The sequence below is a fragment of the Micropterus salmoides genome, unplaced genomic scaffold, assembly GCF_014851395.1.
Source record: "Micropterus salmoides isolate LMB-PRFRI ecotype aquatic unplaced genomic scaffold, ASM1485139v1 Ms_hic_scaffold_2, whole genome shotgun sequence".
In the NCBI taxonomy this organism is placed as follows: domain Eukaryota; kingdom Metazoa; phylum Chordata; class Actinopteri; order Centrarchiformes; family Centrarchidae; genus Micropterus; species Micropterus salmoides.
The window spans coordinates 36,492,416-36,505,671 of NW_024041150.1; the positions used below are offsets into that span (position 1 = coordinate 36,492,416).

Here is a 13,256-nt window from a genome sequence, read left to right on the forward strand (position 1 = left end):
GACAATGTTCTTTGCATCTTAGACTGTGACACAGTAATGGCGACAACATTACTTACAGCTGTCGAAAATACCTCTCTGTCCCTGTTCTCCAGTTGTCCTTTAGCTTCTTGGCTAACAGCTGACTAAGGTCCAGTGCCGCTGAGCTGCAGCGCGGTCGCGCATGCACGTCAGGGATGGTGCGTTCAGTAGCGCAGCGTTACTTGGATTAGTAACTGTAATAATGTAACTGTTTTGGAAATAGTAATCCGTTACATTACTCTTTACTGGGCATCACATTTTCAGGTCGGAAAATCCGGAATTCCGGATAAATCACATCCCTGTATATTTTTGCCACAGTAGCGTTGTAATTATTGATGTCAATGTTTGCATCATGGTCCAGAGCACAGTACCTTGACAGCTTCAGGCCAGATTGCTTTGTAATTTGTTTTAATCAATCCCCAGACCCTCACCTTTTGTTTTGCACCACATTCAGTTTAAAATGTTTCCTTCAACAAATCTTTGATGCTTGACAAAGTATTTTATTAAGTATTGTGGCAGATTGTCACGAAATTAGCTGTGGATTTTCATGATCCTCAGAGGATGAATCATCTTGGGTTACTATTTAGTCTAACCTTTCGTCAAGCACCACCAGCCAGACTCCCACACAAAAATGTAATGACTGCAGTGAAATCTACTGAGCACCTTCAAGCTCTCCGGGAGATGAACCCGAAAATATCAACTTTGGGACTGACACTTGTAGCTACACAGCCTATATCAGTCTATATCAGCAATTTTAGCATGTGGTTTGTTCCTACCACATTTGTACTGTGAGTCTTTGCAGCTAGAGGCCATTATCAGGAGTTTTATTCTTGTTTTCAGTTTCCTTTTGGAGTTTTCTAAATAGCTTGTGCTTAAGTAAATGTTCTTGGCTAAGTCTATTTCACTCTAGAGATTTCTGCATCCACATGTTTAGAGAACTAAAACCACAATCTGCTTACTGAAAAATAGCAGGACACTTAACACTACAGACAGGGCTTCGATGACACACACCATTTGGTGGATGCTTTTTTGTTTGTTTTTGAGTATGCATTAGAAATATAGGTAGAAACTGCATAAACATACACACAATTATGAGGACAGGGACACAAGGGCTGTCTAGCTGTTTGACTGTATAATTAGATAACATATTAGTATAAATGTAGGATTTGCATGCTGACAGTTATAACCAACAAATACCTACATTGTAATTGGGATTTTGTCCCATTGATATTCATGTACATGTTGTATAACCAAAGAAGTAAATCTGAAACATCACTAATATTAAACATTTATTTGTAAATTGTCATAAATCATTTGGATGCACTGAATAATAAAGTATATTTTCAGTATTATCCATTGTATGTTTCTTTGTTTTAGCTTTTGTTGTGTGAGCTTTTATGGATGGCAGTGCTAGTTGCTTAGTCATTTCAAATCACTTGGGTCTGGTTGCGTGTTAGAAGTGGCACAAGGCCTCCAGGGTCTGTTGGCAGGGCTTTCCCTGTCTCATTCTATTATTTCTTCATTCAAATGATGTGAAAAAAGTGCCATCTGTCCAGAAAAGTTGTGTAGATGAAATTAATAAGCTGCCTGAGTAATTCCCTGAGTGTTTTTCCCCATTTGGTCAGACAAATACATCAATCTATTCCAAACTGGAGGAGGAACCACTGCCTTAATGTGATATAGAGGAGCCCTCGTTACATTCAGGGGTGTTAAAATTCAAGAGAACATAAGAACAACAAATTCCAGGCACTTTTCCAGTGTGCAAACCGTGCACAAGTGTATAATGATAAAGCCAACAAATACAGGGTCCATTTAACAACACATAAATAGCACATTATAATATAAAACTCCACTATCCAATACTTAATTTGAGATAGCAGGTGTGAATTACTTTGGTTATTCTCTACCGCCACCTGAGGGCCAAATAGTTTCACTTGATGCTGTGAAATATCTCAACTTCTACAACATGGATTGTTAAAGGTGGCATTTTGTAATGACATTCACGGGTCCCAGAGGATGGATCCTACAGACTTTGGTAATCCCCTGACTTTTCATCTAGTGCCGTCATCTGGTCAAAATTTTCCGAAGGTCAAAATGTCCGATACTTTGTTTTTTGACCAAATACCTTCAAAACTAATGACACTGACTTAGCTGTACTTTGTGTTTAGTGCTAATTAGCAAATGTTAGCATGCTAACACAAAGATGGTAGCTGCTAAACATCAGCATGTTAGCATTGTCATTGTGAGATTTCAGCAGCAAAATAATATGTCCGTCAACATCACCTCATCACTCAGATAGATTTAGAATAGGATATTATTTACATACAATATTTGTAGGACATAATCTTTCAAAATAATATTTGCATTGGAATCCTTTTTTCTGCTGGATAACATCTGCTTGATAGGAACCCAGATTATAATCCTGCCTGCTTATTGGTCCAAGTTAAAATTGTCCTTGTCAGAATGTCAGAACCAGTACGTGTGGGGCAAACGTGTGGACAGGAAACTGATCAAGACTAAAACATAAAAACAGAGTGAGTAAATGTGTGAATAATGCAATTAAAGACACGTAAACTATCTGCAAGAAACCAGGAAAGATAATGATATTTTGTTAAATTAGACTCCCTACTTCAATGTTCATGTCATACCTTCATCATTTGGATAGTTCATTGGTTAACACAACACCATATCCTCAAAAGGAAAAAATCAGCTGTCATGACTGCGTCCAGCATTAGTTTGTTTCTATCAAGAACATAAATGTCTACATTTTCTGGCAGTGACAGCAAGAGTACAAAAAAGTAGAAAATACCAAGAACAATAAAAAAGAATGGTCCCAGTAACTCCACCCTTCTTGTTCCTGCTGGAAGGTGCTGTTTTCCAAACCAAAACACCCCTAACAGCTGTCCTCTTTCTGCAGGAAATTTCAGGTATTTCATATAAAAATAAAAATTGTACTTTTGATTCTTTTAAATAAAAGAATATGATGGAAATATGAAATATGAGTTTTTTGTTGTTGTAGAAACTGAGAACATCAAGGAGGCTGGCGCTCCTTGTTCTTTTCCGCTGCACTGAGGTCTCTGTTGATCTGTTGTAATAAGGCACATAAAACTCCACTGTAGTCCGCCATCACAGAAAACAAAAACACACACACGCTTGCGCTGAATCACCAAAACACTCATCTTCGTCAGATGGGCTGAAGAGCTGACAGTTTCACCCCCTGAACAGAGAAACAGAGAGAACAAACAGTAAGAGTCAGAGAGAGATTCAGATGAACAGAAGAGAGAAAGTGAGACCTCCACAGTCTGCGCCAAAAAGTGAACACTTTCAAAGGGAGTCTGGTGAGGGAATCCAGCACCGCCACCAGCAGGTGAACGTGACATGACAGCAAAGAGAAGGCTAAACAGCAAGTAGGGCGGACGTTTGAACATGTACTGTACCTTCTGTGTACACTGGTACTATTTCAATTTTCATGCACCTGTCAAAAGTAAACAAATCACAATATTTCATGTTCTTTTATTGCAGTGGGAAGTGTTGAATGTCACAGTCAACTGAAGTTTAAAACCTGTTTTTTTTTTCCTGCAGCCTTTTAATTGCACTTCAGGTGACTGTTTTCTACAGTAGAGTAGTAGTGAATTCCAGTGCCGTCACTGGGGTATGAGATGAGAAATAGAGCTGCAACAATTAATCAGCTGATATTAAAATATAAAATGCTTTTTAATTTTCTAACAATTCATCACTTCTATCATATTTCAAACAAAAATATTAAATATTTGAGCGTTCCAGCTTCTCAAATGTGAAGATTGATCGTTGTCAAACACGAGTAAAAATAATATCTTTGGGTTTTGAGCTGTTGCCCTGACAAAACAAGATTCACTTTGGTCCTGATTGGCATGTTACGGGCATTTCTCAATATATATCGTTTAACATTTCTTAGACAAAAAAATAAAAACACAGATTAAACAATAATTAAAATAACTGTTGGTTGCATCCCTAAAGAGAAACCAGTTTCTGTTGCAAGACCAAATAGTATGTATAAAAATTATGAAGGGGGGCAGACCCTGACTGACACACCAGCATTATCAAGTGATTTTATTTTATTACAGATATATTATTTTCATATATTATCAATTAACCTGACGACTACTTTCTTAATTTATCAATGAATCTTTTGGTCTATTACATGTCAGAAAATAGTAAAAACGTCAATGACAGTTTCACAAAACTTTAGGATGACATACAAACACAGTTCATTTCATATTTCAGAAGCTGGAACAACAATATTTTGAATTTTTATTGATTGAATATTAATTGACAAGTTGATTAATCGACTGTTTCAACCATAATCGTATCTGTGTATATGTAAGCCGATTAGTGGCCAACGCTGGTATATTTACAGTCATCTGCAGTGTAGCTGTAAAAAAATAAAGTTGCAAGACACTGGAGAACAGAAAAGCCAAAAATGTGTCTGAGATCATTTGGAAAGACTGTCTCCATGACGTAATTCTTCCACCCGAGAGAACCGATAATTTTATTTTTAATGTGCCACTCAGTACATATCTCGGTCACAACTCTTTAAAGTTAAAATGTGTAAGATTTGGCCAGAAGTTTTGTTTAAAACATACACACTAACCTTGTCAACAGAATGTGAACATCTCTGATGTCAAAGACATCTACTGAAGTTACAAGCTAACCAGCTTGTAATTTTGTTTTTTCTCGGAAATTTACAACTTTAATCTCTGAAAATTACTCCATAATTAATTTATTTTTAATGTACAATGGCCCTAATATGCCATCATAAAGATCTGACTCTGATAAATTATGAATTATGCGGCCCATGCTTGCCAATCCTTTTGATCCATTTCAATTCAACTGATCCCCCCCCCCATGATGAAATATCAAAATCTGCCCATCCACAATAACTATTAGAAATAGCACCACTGCTCTTCATTACTGTGTTTTTTAAATCATGTACTTATTCCACATATTTGTCATTTGTGTCTAATCAGAGTGGCAGAAAGGAGGTTCTCCCCGTGGACATAAAGCGTCCTTTAACTTTACTGTTGCAGAAGAAGTGACGCACGCTAATCCAGGAAGTTATAAAAAGCTTAATTAATGAGATCATTAAAATTATCAGCTCTTTGTGTGATTAGAAAAGAGCAGAGGATCCCTTTTTGACCAGTGTGAAGAAATGCAAGGTGAAATGCTGCCCCTATTGGTTTAGAGCATGTGGCCAAGAATTACACACTGTACCTTTAAAAACTAATTTAGGGGATCTTTTTAAACAACACTTGTTCACAATGTCTTATGATAAAAAGCAAATATCAGTGATGTAAAGTACATTTATCGAATATAAAACTTCTCAAACGTCCAGAAATCCAGGAGCCTGTCGGTTGCACTCTAGAGTGAAAAAAGACAATGTTATAACTTAAAATAGAGGTGCATTGAAGATAATTACATCCAAGTGTTTGACTAAACTGAAACACTGAAGGTTTATTAGCAAGTTAGTTTCCACAGTATTTAACGTCATGCTGTTAACAAGATGTGACTGGTGATTTACAGTAATTGCCTGGCATCATCAAACCCACCACCATCAGACCAGTACAACATTAGTGGTACTTAATGAAAGTGAAGCTGGAGAGTTTGCAGCAGTGAATCCAGCAGGTGTTTCTTGCAGATTGTTTTACTGACAGCAGAGGGAGCCGTTCAGAGCGTGTGTTTTTAAAAGACTCAAAGCATAGAAGGAGAGGAGGTCATATACTGTAATGTACCAGTTCAATGAAACCCAACAGATCTGCAGTTCTTATTATGAAAGGAAAAATAATTTACATCTTTTTAATTAAATAAATAAATTAGTTGTTGTTTTGGAGTCCGTTCTCTACTCACTCAGGACAGCAGTGTTGGAATGCGGCCCTATCTCAACAACAGACTAGACTGTAGGAGAGGAGAAGAGGTGAAGAGGTTATTGTTGGATTGCTGTGTGTGTGTACTAGTGTGTGTGTGTGTGTACTATGTGTGTGTGTGTGTGTGTACTAGTGTGTGTGTGTGTGTGTACTAGTGTGTGTGTGTGTGTATGTGAACTGGCTTTTGTGTATGTGTGTGTGTGTGTGTGTGTGAGTGTGTGAACTAGTGTTGTGTGTGTGTGATCCAGTGTCTGTGTGTGAACTAGTGTTAATGTGCGTGTGATAAAGTTGCAGTGTGTGTGAACTAGTGTCTGTGTGCGTGTGAACTAGTGTCTGTGTGTAGTTCACCTTCTGCCGGGTGGTCATCCAGCTGCGTATGGTTGGTACAAGGACGGAGCCGAGCAGGATCTGAGCCGGATGGTAGATCAACAGAGGAACTGAGATCAGAGAGAGATGCTCGTAGCCCTCAAACACAATCTTAAGCATGGGGATACCTGGAGGGAGAGAGAACTAAATATTTGAATATTGTCGTTTTTATTCCAAACATTCTTCTTCCTTGTCATAATGTGCCTTGATCTCTAGCCTGCAGCAGAGATGAACAGCAGTCTACAGAGATCTGGTAAGCTTCCTTCTTTCTAACTTGTTTTTTTCATTTTCAAACTTAAATTCTTCATCTCCAAATGATGCCGACTCAAGCGACATCACTTGATATTGGAGAAGACTTTGGTGGTCTCCTTTAACATACAGTTTGTTTCTAAATATCTTATCTGGATCAGAAAAACATACATCAATCAGAATGCTATTGGATCAAAATTTTACTTAGTTACTTACAAGTCCATGTGTGTGTGTGTGTGTGTGTGTGTGTGTGTGTGTGTGTGTGTGTGTGTTTGAGTGTGTGTGTGTGCCTACCCAAAGTGAGAGACTTGTGAGTGGAGCAGAATACAATGGCGACTGTGTCTGCAGGGCTGAATCCTGAACCCGACCTGCAGAAACAAAATGGAAGTGAAAACCTTAAACCATCACTCTCTGGGTCATTTTCACACTCTGAGTCTGGCTGCTGTGACCTCTGACTTATTGCTGTGCTTGTGTATAAACTTGCTATCTGTATATATGCAGCCATCTTTACACTTGTTGATCTTAATATCATATTCATTTTAGTATTTGTATTCAGTTTACGCACTGCATTAGAAAAACTTGAAGCAATAGTATTTCTGCTCACGAGGCAGTGTTTTGCTTTTTCGTTTTGTTGGATTAATAAAAACAACACAACTAATCAGATTTGGATGTTCTCATTACATTGTTTGACAGCAAAAAATATGTTATGGCTGTTACACCACTTTGCTGCAACCCATATGAATTGTAAGTAAAGTAAAAGAGGAGGAGAGCAAGAATAACAGAGGAAGAGGAGGAGGAGAAGGAGCCTCACCTGGTGGAAAAGGCAAACGTGAGCAGCATGAAGCTGAGCTGGATGGAGAAAACTGCAGAGAACAACAAGAGAGACAAGCTTCACTTGAATGGTAAACAATAATCCCCTCTGTTTGCATTATAATGTGTCATTTTGTTTATTATACCTGGACTTAGACAGGTGTAATTTAGTTTGTTTTAAACCTTTTATAATACCATTGTTTATTTTTTGTAGGTCAGCTAACAGTTATACTTTGCTGTTTCTTTGTTAATTTGTTTTCTAGTTCATCTGAACACCATCACACCAACAAAAGAGTAATAATATTTTTTAATTTAATAAGTATTAAACAAACTAGATTTAACATGTTAATTATTGAGCCGAGTTTGTTACCTTTACACAGAGCCAGGCTAGCTGATTCCCCTTGTTTCCTGTCTTTGTGCTAAGCTAAGTTAGCCGGCAGCTGATTGTAGCTTTGTACTTACTGTACAGACATTAAAGTGGTATCGATAATCTCGGCAAGAAATAGAGTAAGCAGATTTCCTATTCATAGTTTTCACGTGACGTCACATTACAAGGAAAATGCTCCCTTCAACGGCGGAAATATGGCAGCGGGTGTATCTTTTCTTGAGCTGAGAAGTGATCCAAATAAAATTTAACGGCTTTTACGACGTCTCTACTGGGGAGTACGGTGTGAGCCTCTACTTTGGTCTGTTGTTTTGCCCTCCAGGTCACTGCGCATGTCACGTGACTGTTGAATTTTCTTTTAATAGAAAGTGGATTTCAACTCAGGCACCAGCAACCCTTTACCCAACACATCTTCCTCCTGCCGCTTTGTCTGGCAACCCCAAGTAAATTAATTCCGTCACATATTTCTCTTACATTTAATAAAAGTACTCTGAATGGACTAAGTGTGAAGGACTGTTTTTTCCCCTTTGCTGAAATGTTTTGTATGTATTCTTCTAGAGAAAGGTATAAAAAACTATTAACTTTGAGGGTACTCACTGATGAGGACGACCAGCAGCAGACTGGTGGGGTCCAGCTCAATGTTGGGGTTACTGAAGGTGTCACAGAAAGTGGTGTAGATGATCATGAGGAGGACGGCGCTGCTGACGGCGCCAAACGGAGGCTTTCGCCTCTCCAGATACTCCCTGACGAAACCACGACACACCTGCACACACACCCACCCCGAATAGAGATTTACAACTCTGCAAAGATTCATACATATTTAACCATTTCTGTACCCCCCCCCCCCCCCACACACACACACACGCACGCACACATGCCCCTACCTGACCCAGGATCAGAGGAACCACCACAGTCATGAAGAGCTGAGAGAAGATGGAGGAGAAGGGAACGGAGGATGAAGAGCCCAGCTGGAGGAGGAGAAACAGGAGAAGATAAAATGAGGCCAACCAAACATACATAGTCACATTATTTACATGTATTTATTTACAGTATCTCACAAAAGTGACTACAACCCTCACATGTTAGTAAATATTTGATTATATCTTTTCATGTGACAACACTGAAGAAATGACACTTTGCTACACTCACTTTTGTTGCCAGCAGTTTCGACATTAATGACTGTATGATGTGTTATTTTGAAGGGACACCAACTTTACGCTGTTATACAAGCTGTACACTCACTACTTTACGTTGTAACAAAGTGTCATTTCTTCAGTGTTGTCACATGAAAAACTATAATCAAATATTTACAAAATGTGAGGGGTGTACTCACTTTTGTGAGATACTGTATCGGAGTTACACATAACCAGAAAACCTTATGAGGTAAAGTAGCAGACTAAAGCTTCAATTTGTTGCGCTGCCCCCAAATGGCCAACACGTCAATGAATGCAGGTTTAAAGCAAAAGTTTGACATGTTAGGAAATATGCTTAATCACTTTGTGGCAGAGAGTTAGATGAGGACATTGATGCCACTGTCTTACCTGTATGATCAATAGAGGGGTTGGTGCAATGGATAAGGAGCAGCTGGTTAGCAGCTGGAAAGTGTGAAGTGTAAAAAAAAAACTACAACAAACTTTACTTCACTGTTTTACACAGGGTTATATACTGGGACTATATATTCTGTGATTTACTGTAATGTCCCTCCCAGCCAAGAAGCAGTCCGGCACACGTTCCCTTGTAAAACGCTGAATTGCTGTTTTCACATGTTGGTTTTAATACAGATTAAACAAAGCCAGAAGTTTTCAAAGTAGGAGGGGAAACAGTTTCAGGGGAGGCTCAGTAAATGAAAAGTATTACATTTGGTATTAAATTAGTTATCAAAAGCAGATCACACAGAATTGCCTACATGTATAATTTGATTACTTCATGGTTACAGTGGTTTTGGGACAGTTTACAGTCTTTCCCACTTTTCCAGAGTCAGAAACTAATAATGCCTTAGGACAGACCTTTTTAAATATAGGTGTAGTCTGAAGTTACATCAAACAGCAATATTAGGTTATCTTGGCTCAACTGCTGAGTGTCTATGGGATCAAACATCATCATCATCTCATGGGGATCCAGGAAATGAGCAAAACCACGCAGGTGAACTAATGTAGTGTGATGGGGGGAACCTTTTTACAAACATTTTGTTTGAAGGGAGGCCCACAGTCTCAGACTGAAAACCCTCTGAGCTAAGCTAAGCTAAGCTCTTCCAGACTGCAGCTTCATTTTTACTGTACAGAGACGAGAGTGGAACCAGCCTTCTCATCCAACTCTCGGCAAGAAAGCGAATAAGTGTATTTCTCAAAATGTCAAACAACTTCTGCTTTAAAGTAAAGAAAAATTATGTTTATGGTCTCACGGTTTCTGTGTGTATTCATTTGTAAAACAAGTGTATTAAACTCAGGGTGTGACTCACAAACAGCAGCAGCAGCGCTGGAGTCACAATGATTCCCTGCAGGACAGAAAGACACGATTACAGCTTCAGCTCCCCACAGAGCTCACGCTGATGATTACTGCTGCACGTTTAAAGGAAAACTCCAGTTTCATGAGATCTTACCAGGAAGCTTCCAAACGCGGAGTTGAAGATGGCAGCAGCCTGGAGGCACACACACACACACACACACACAGAACATACCAAGACACTGCTTATTCCTTTCCAGTTACGCCATTTGTCAAACACTGGAGGAATGACCTGCTAACGTGTGTGTGTGTGTGTGTGTGTGTGTGTGTGTGTGTGTGTTACCTCGTTGCCTCCGACAGCCTTGGTGAGAATTACAGCCGAGGAGACCGGAGGGGGCATGCAGCTCACCGTCTGTAACCTAGGCAACCACAGCAACAGGATGAAGAGGAGGATGAGGCGGTGGGGGGGTGCAGTGATGAGAACGAAGGACAAGAATCATCATCATCATCTTTTTCTACAGTTCAGAAAATGTTCCTTCCCCGCCTTCCTTCAAAAGGTCAGAGGTCTGCTGACACACATGTGAGTGCTCTACTTTTGCAAACGTAATAATAACCCATTTAGCGCATTAACTCTTTCGAAAAAGAGAAAAACCTGCTCAAGCGTGTATAAGTTTTGGAGGGTTGAACTGAAGTTTCATCAAATTTTCCAGTTTCCATCAACCTTTCTAATGAGATGCTTCAATATGCGCATAAAAACGTTGATGAAAACACGACTAGATTAGATCATTAGAATCTCTTTATTACTGAAACAACAGGAGGTGAGGGAGTTATAAACACTGTAAATACAATCTGCAGTTAGTTTATGAAAGACCACAGGTGCAGTCTGGTACTTTTCAGGCTCAGGGTGGATATTGTAGAATTAATAACAACTGCTACGCTAGCAGCACGGTTCTATGGACGGCAATGTCAGTAATTTTACCTCACAGATCACCAAACAGAACAAAGATCAGCAAGGTAAAATGACTGTATTCATGCAGTGGAGTCTGGCGGCTTTATAACGGCTGTTTCTGGTACAACAAAAAGGATCTTACTCGTTAAAGGTCCATCTCTGATGGGATCCTTTCCATAATAATTGCAGTATAATAACAAACTGAGCCTGTCAGTGGCAAAAACAAGCACTTTAGTGGACGTACTTTGACAGGGCGCAATTGCCCTGGAAGAATTACATTGTAGGTCTGTTTCACTGATCTCGCTCAATACTGGACATAAAAAAAAATAGTTGTCCCTATCAGTCACATAGACAAAAACATGGGGAAAAAAAGGTCCAGGTTGAAGAATGTAGAAGTTTCTCTTAAGGGATTGGACTATTCGTGATTATGACAAGCTGCAACCAATTTAGGCTGAAGGCCAGAGGAGTGAGGGCGGGAAGAAGCATAATTAGCTGAATGGAAAGCACACCTGGTGTTTGCTCCTGTCTCATAGTTAATTTGATTTTGTGGCGCCCCCATGTGGTGTGGAGTGCAATTACACCAAAAGACAAAAAGCTGCTTTTAATGAAAACTTGACTATTTGAGTTTCAGATAAATTTACATTTACATTTATTCAGTTAGCTGACACTTTTATCCAAAGCGACTTTCAATTGCTATTTATGTCAGAGGTCACAAGCCTCTGAGCAACTAGGGTTAAGTGTCTTGCTCAGGGACATCGGTGGGTCACAGTGGGGAGTTGAAGCCGGGTCTCCCACACCAAAGCCATGCATGTTATCCACTTTTTTTATCTCTTTTCACTCAGTTCAGACAGTTTTAATTTTAAGAGGCACACAGGAGGTCTGTTCAACACACATACACAACCATCGCCTGTGGTAGCAGTGAATGTGGGTCCTTGTGTCCGTCCATAACTCGCCCTTCAGGTAAAGTCAGGCATGGACCTAAATAAAGGATAGCATTCACACACACACTCTCTCTCTCTCTTCCTACCCTCTGAGCAGCCATTGGTCGATGGCAGTCAGTGCGAGCACTTTGAGCAGCAGCCAGACGGCCAGTGGGAAGAAGATCAATGTGAAGGACTGAACAAACAGGTGAAGTCGAACATGAAGCAGCGCGCTGGTCAACTCCTGCAGAGAGAAGCAGAAACTTCTATCAGACTTTTATTACATGAATCTTTTTCCAACAGCAACTGCATCCATCACGTTATAACAAGTTAACAAGACAGAAGTGTCAGATTTTTTTACCTCTGTTTTCAGTGACAGGCCGCTGTTGAAGAAGATGAGCGAGACGGCAACGTACGCGATGGTGATCTCTGGCTTTAAATGAGAGAGAGAGAGAGAGAGAGCGAGAGAGAGAGAGAGAGAGGAGAGAGAGAGAGAGAGAGAGAGAGAGAGAGAGAGAGAGAGAGAGAGAGAGAGAAATGTTTAAAGCCTGATTTTGATGACAAACACTGGATCGCTTCACAAATCTAAGGTAGAACATTCAAAACAATTATGATAAAATCTTTTTTCTTTCTTTCCCTTTTCTTCAACAAAATAATTAAATCAAACATTTATTGACGATATATTGAACATCTATTAAAAATTTATTACTTTAATTGTCATTATCATCATTATTTTATTGCCCAGCACTAAGATGACAACATACTTATCGCTCACTCTGAGTCAGATCTGCAGAGCATCCTGGATGCCTTTATTAAGGCGTACCAGATGTTAACAAATTTACATTTACTCATTTGGCAGACGCTTTTATTCAAAGCAACAAACACATACAAGCATCAATATAGTAAGAGATCTACAACTGACAATACATATTAGTAAGGGCAGCAATAAATAGTAAGAGCTAATAGCACATATGGCAACAATGGGGTAAATACCAAGTGAGAGAAGTTACTCAGAAGTGCAATCAATTCAAGATGATTGTAGGGGACAGAAGAAGAAGAGCACAGAAAGCGCATGTTTGAGGTTAGGGGTGTTATAAGAGAAAGTTTTCTCAGAAGAGATGAGTTTTCAAGAGCTTCTTTTAATGGCGTGGTGGCTCATCCACCATCGTGGTGTCACAGATGAGCCAGGCGGCGTTCGTTGGAGGAGCGTAGCGGCC

At 39.5% G+C, this 13,256-nt stretch overlaps 1 protein-coding gene across 3 annotated transcripts; it reads right to left on the bottom strand.

Moving 5' to 3' along the window:
* Nucleotides 1-1,294: 1,294 nt before the first annotated feature.
* On the bottom strand, nt 1,295-12,277 carry LOC119913243 (sodium/bile acid cotransporter 7-like). 3 transcript variants are annotated; one of them, XR_005446411.1, is made up of 13 exons: nt 12,147-12,277; nt 10,514-10,589; nt 10,328-10,366; nt 10,187-10,222; nt 8,613-8,696; nt 8,326-8,491; nt 7,345-7,396; nt 6,828-6,901; nt 6,267-6,412; nt 5,902-5,949; nt 5,357-5,415; nt 3,456-3,493; nt 1,295-3,235 (listed from the first exon to the last, which is right to left on the bottom strand). XR_005446411.1 is itself a non-coding variant. In XM_038732638.1 (11 exons), the coding sequence occupies exons 2-10, from the start codon at nt 10,568-10,570 to the stop codon at nt 5,929-5,931; spliced, it is 675 nt and encodes a 224-aa protein (XP_038588566.1). In that variant the 5' UTR covers nt 10,571-10,589; nt 12,147-12,277; the 3' UTR covers nt 1,295-3,235; nt 5,902-5,928. The 3 variants fall into 3 exon arrangements, 1 of the variants encoding a protein (XP_038588566.1); XR_005446410.1 differs by lacking the exon at nt 5,357-5,415; XM_038732638.1 differs by lacking the exons at nt 3,456-3,493; nt 5,357-5,415.
* Between the last annotated feature and the right edge of the window lie 979 nt (nt 12,278-13,256).

Excerpts from the sequence above, each read along its gene's own strand:
- LOC119913243 (XM_038732638.1), bottom strand. The coding sequence starts at position 10,570 with ATGCCCCCTCCGGTCTCCTCGGCTGTAATTCTCACCAAGGCTGTCGGA. Across the intron at positions 8,492-8,612 it reads TTCCTCTGATCCTGGGTCAG|GTGTGTCGTGGTTTCGTCAG; the intron begins GTAGGGGCATGT and ends GTGTGTGTGCAG. Across the intron at positions 5,950-6,266 it reads GGATGACCACCCGGCAGAAG|TCTAGTCTGTTGTTGAGATA; the intron begins GTGAACTACACA and ends CCTCTCCTACAG.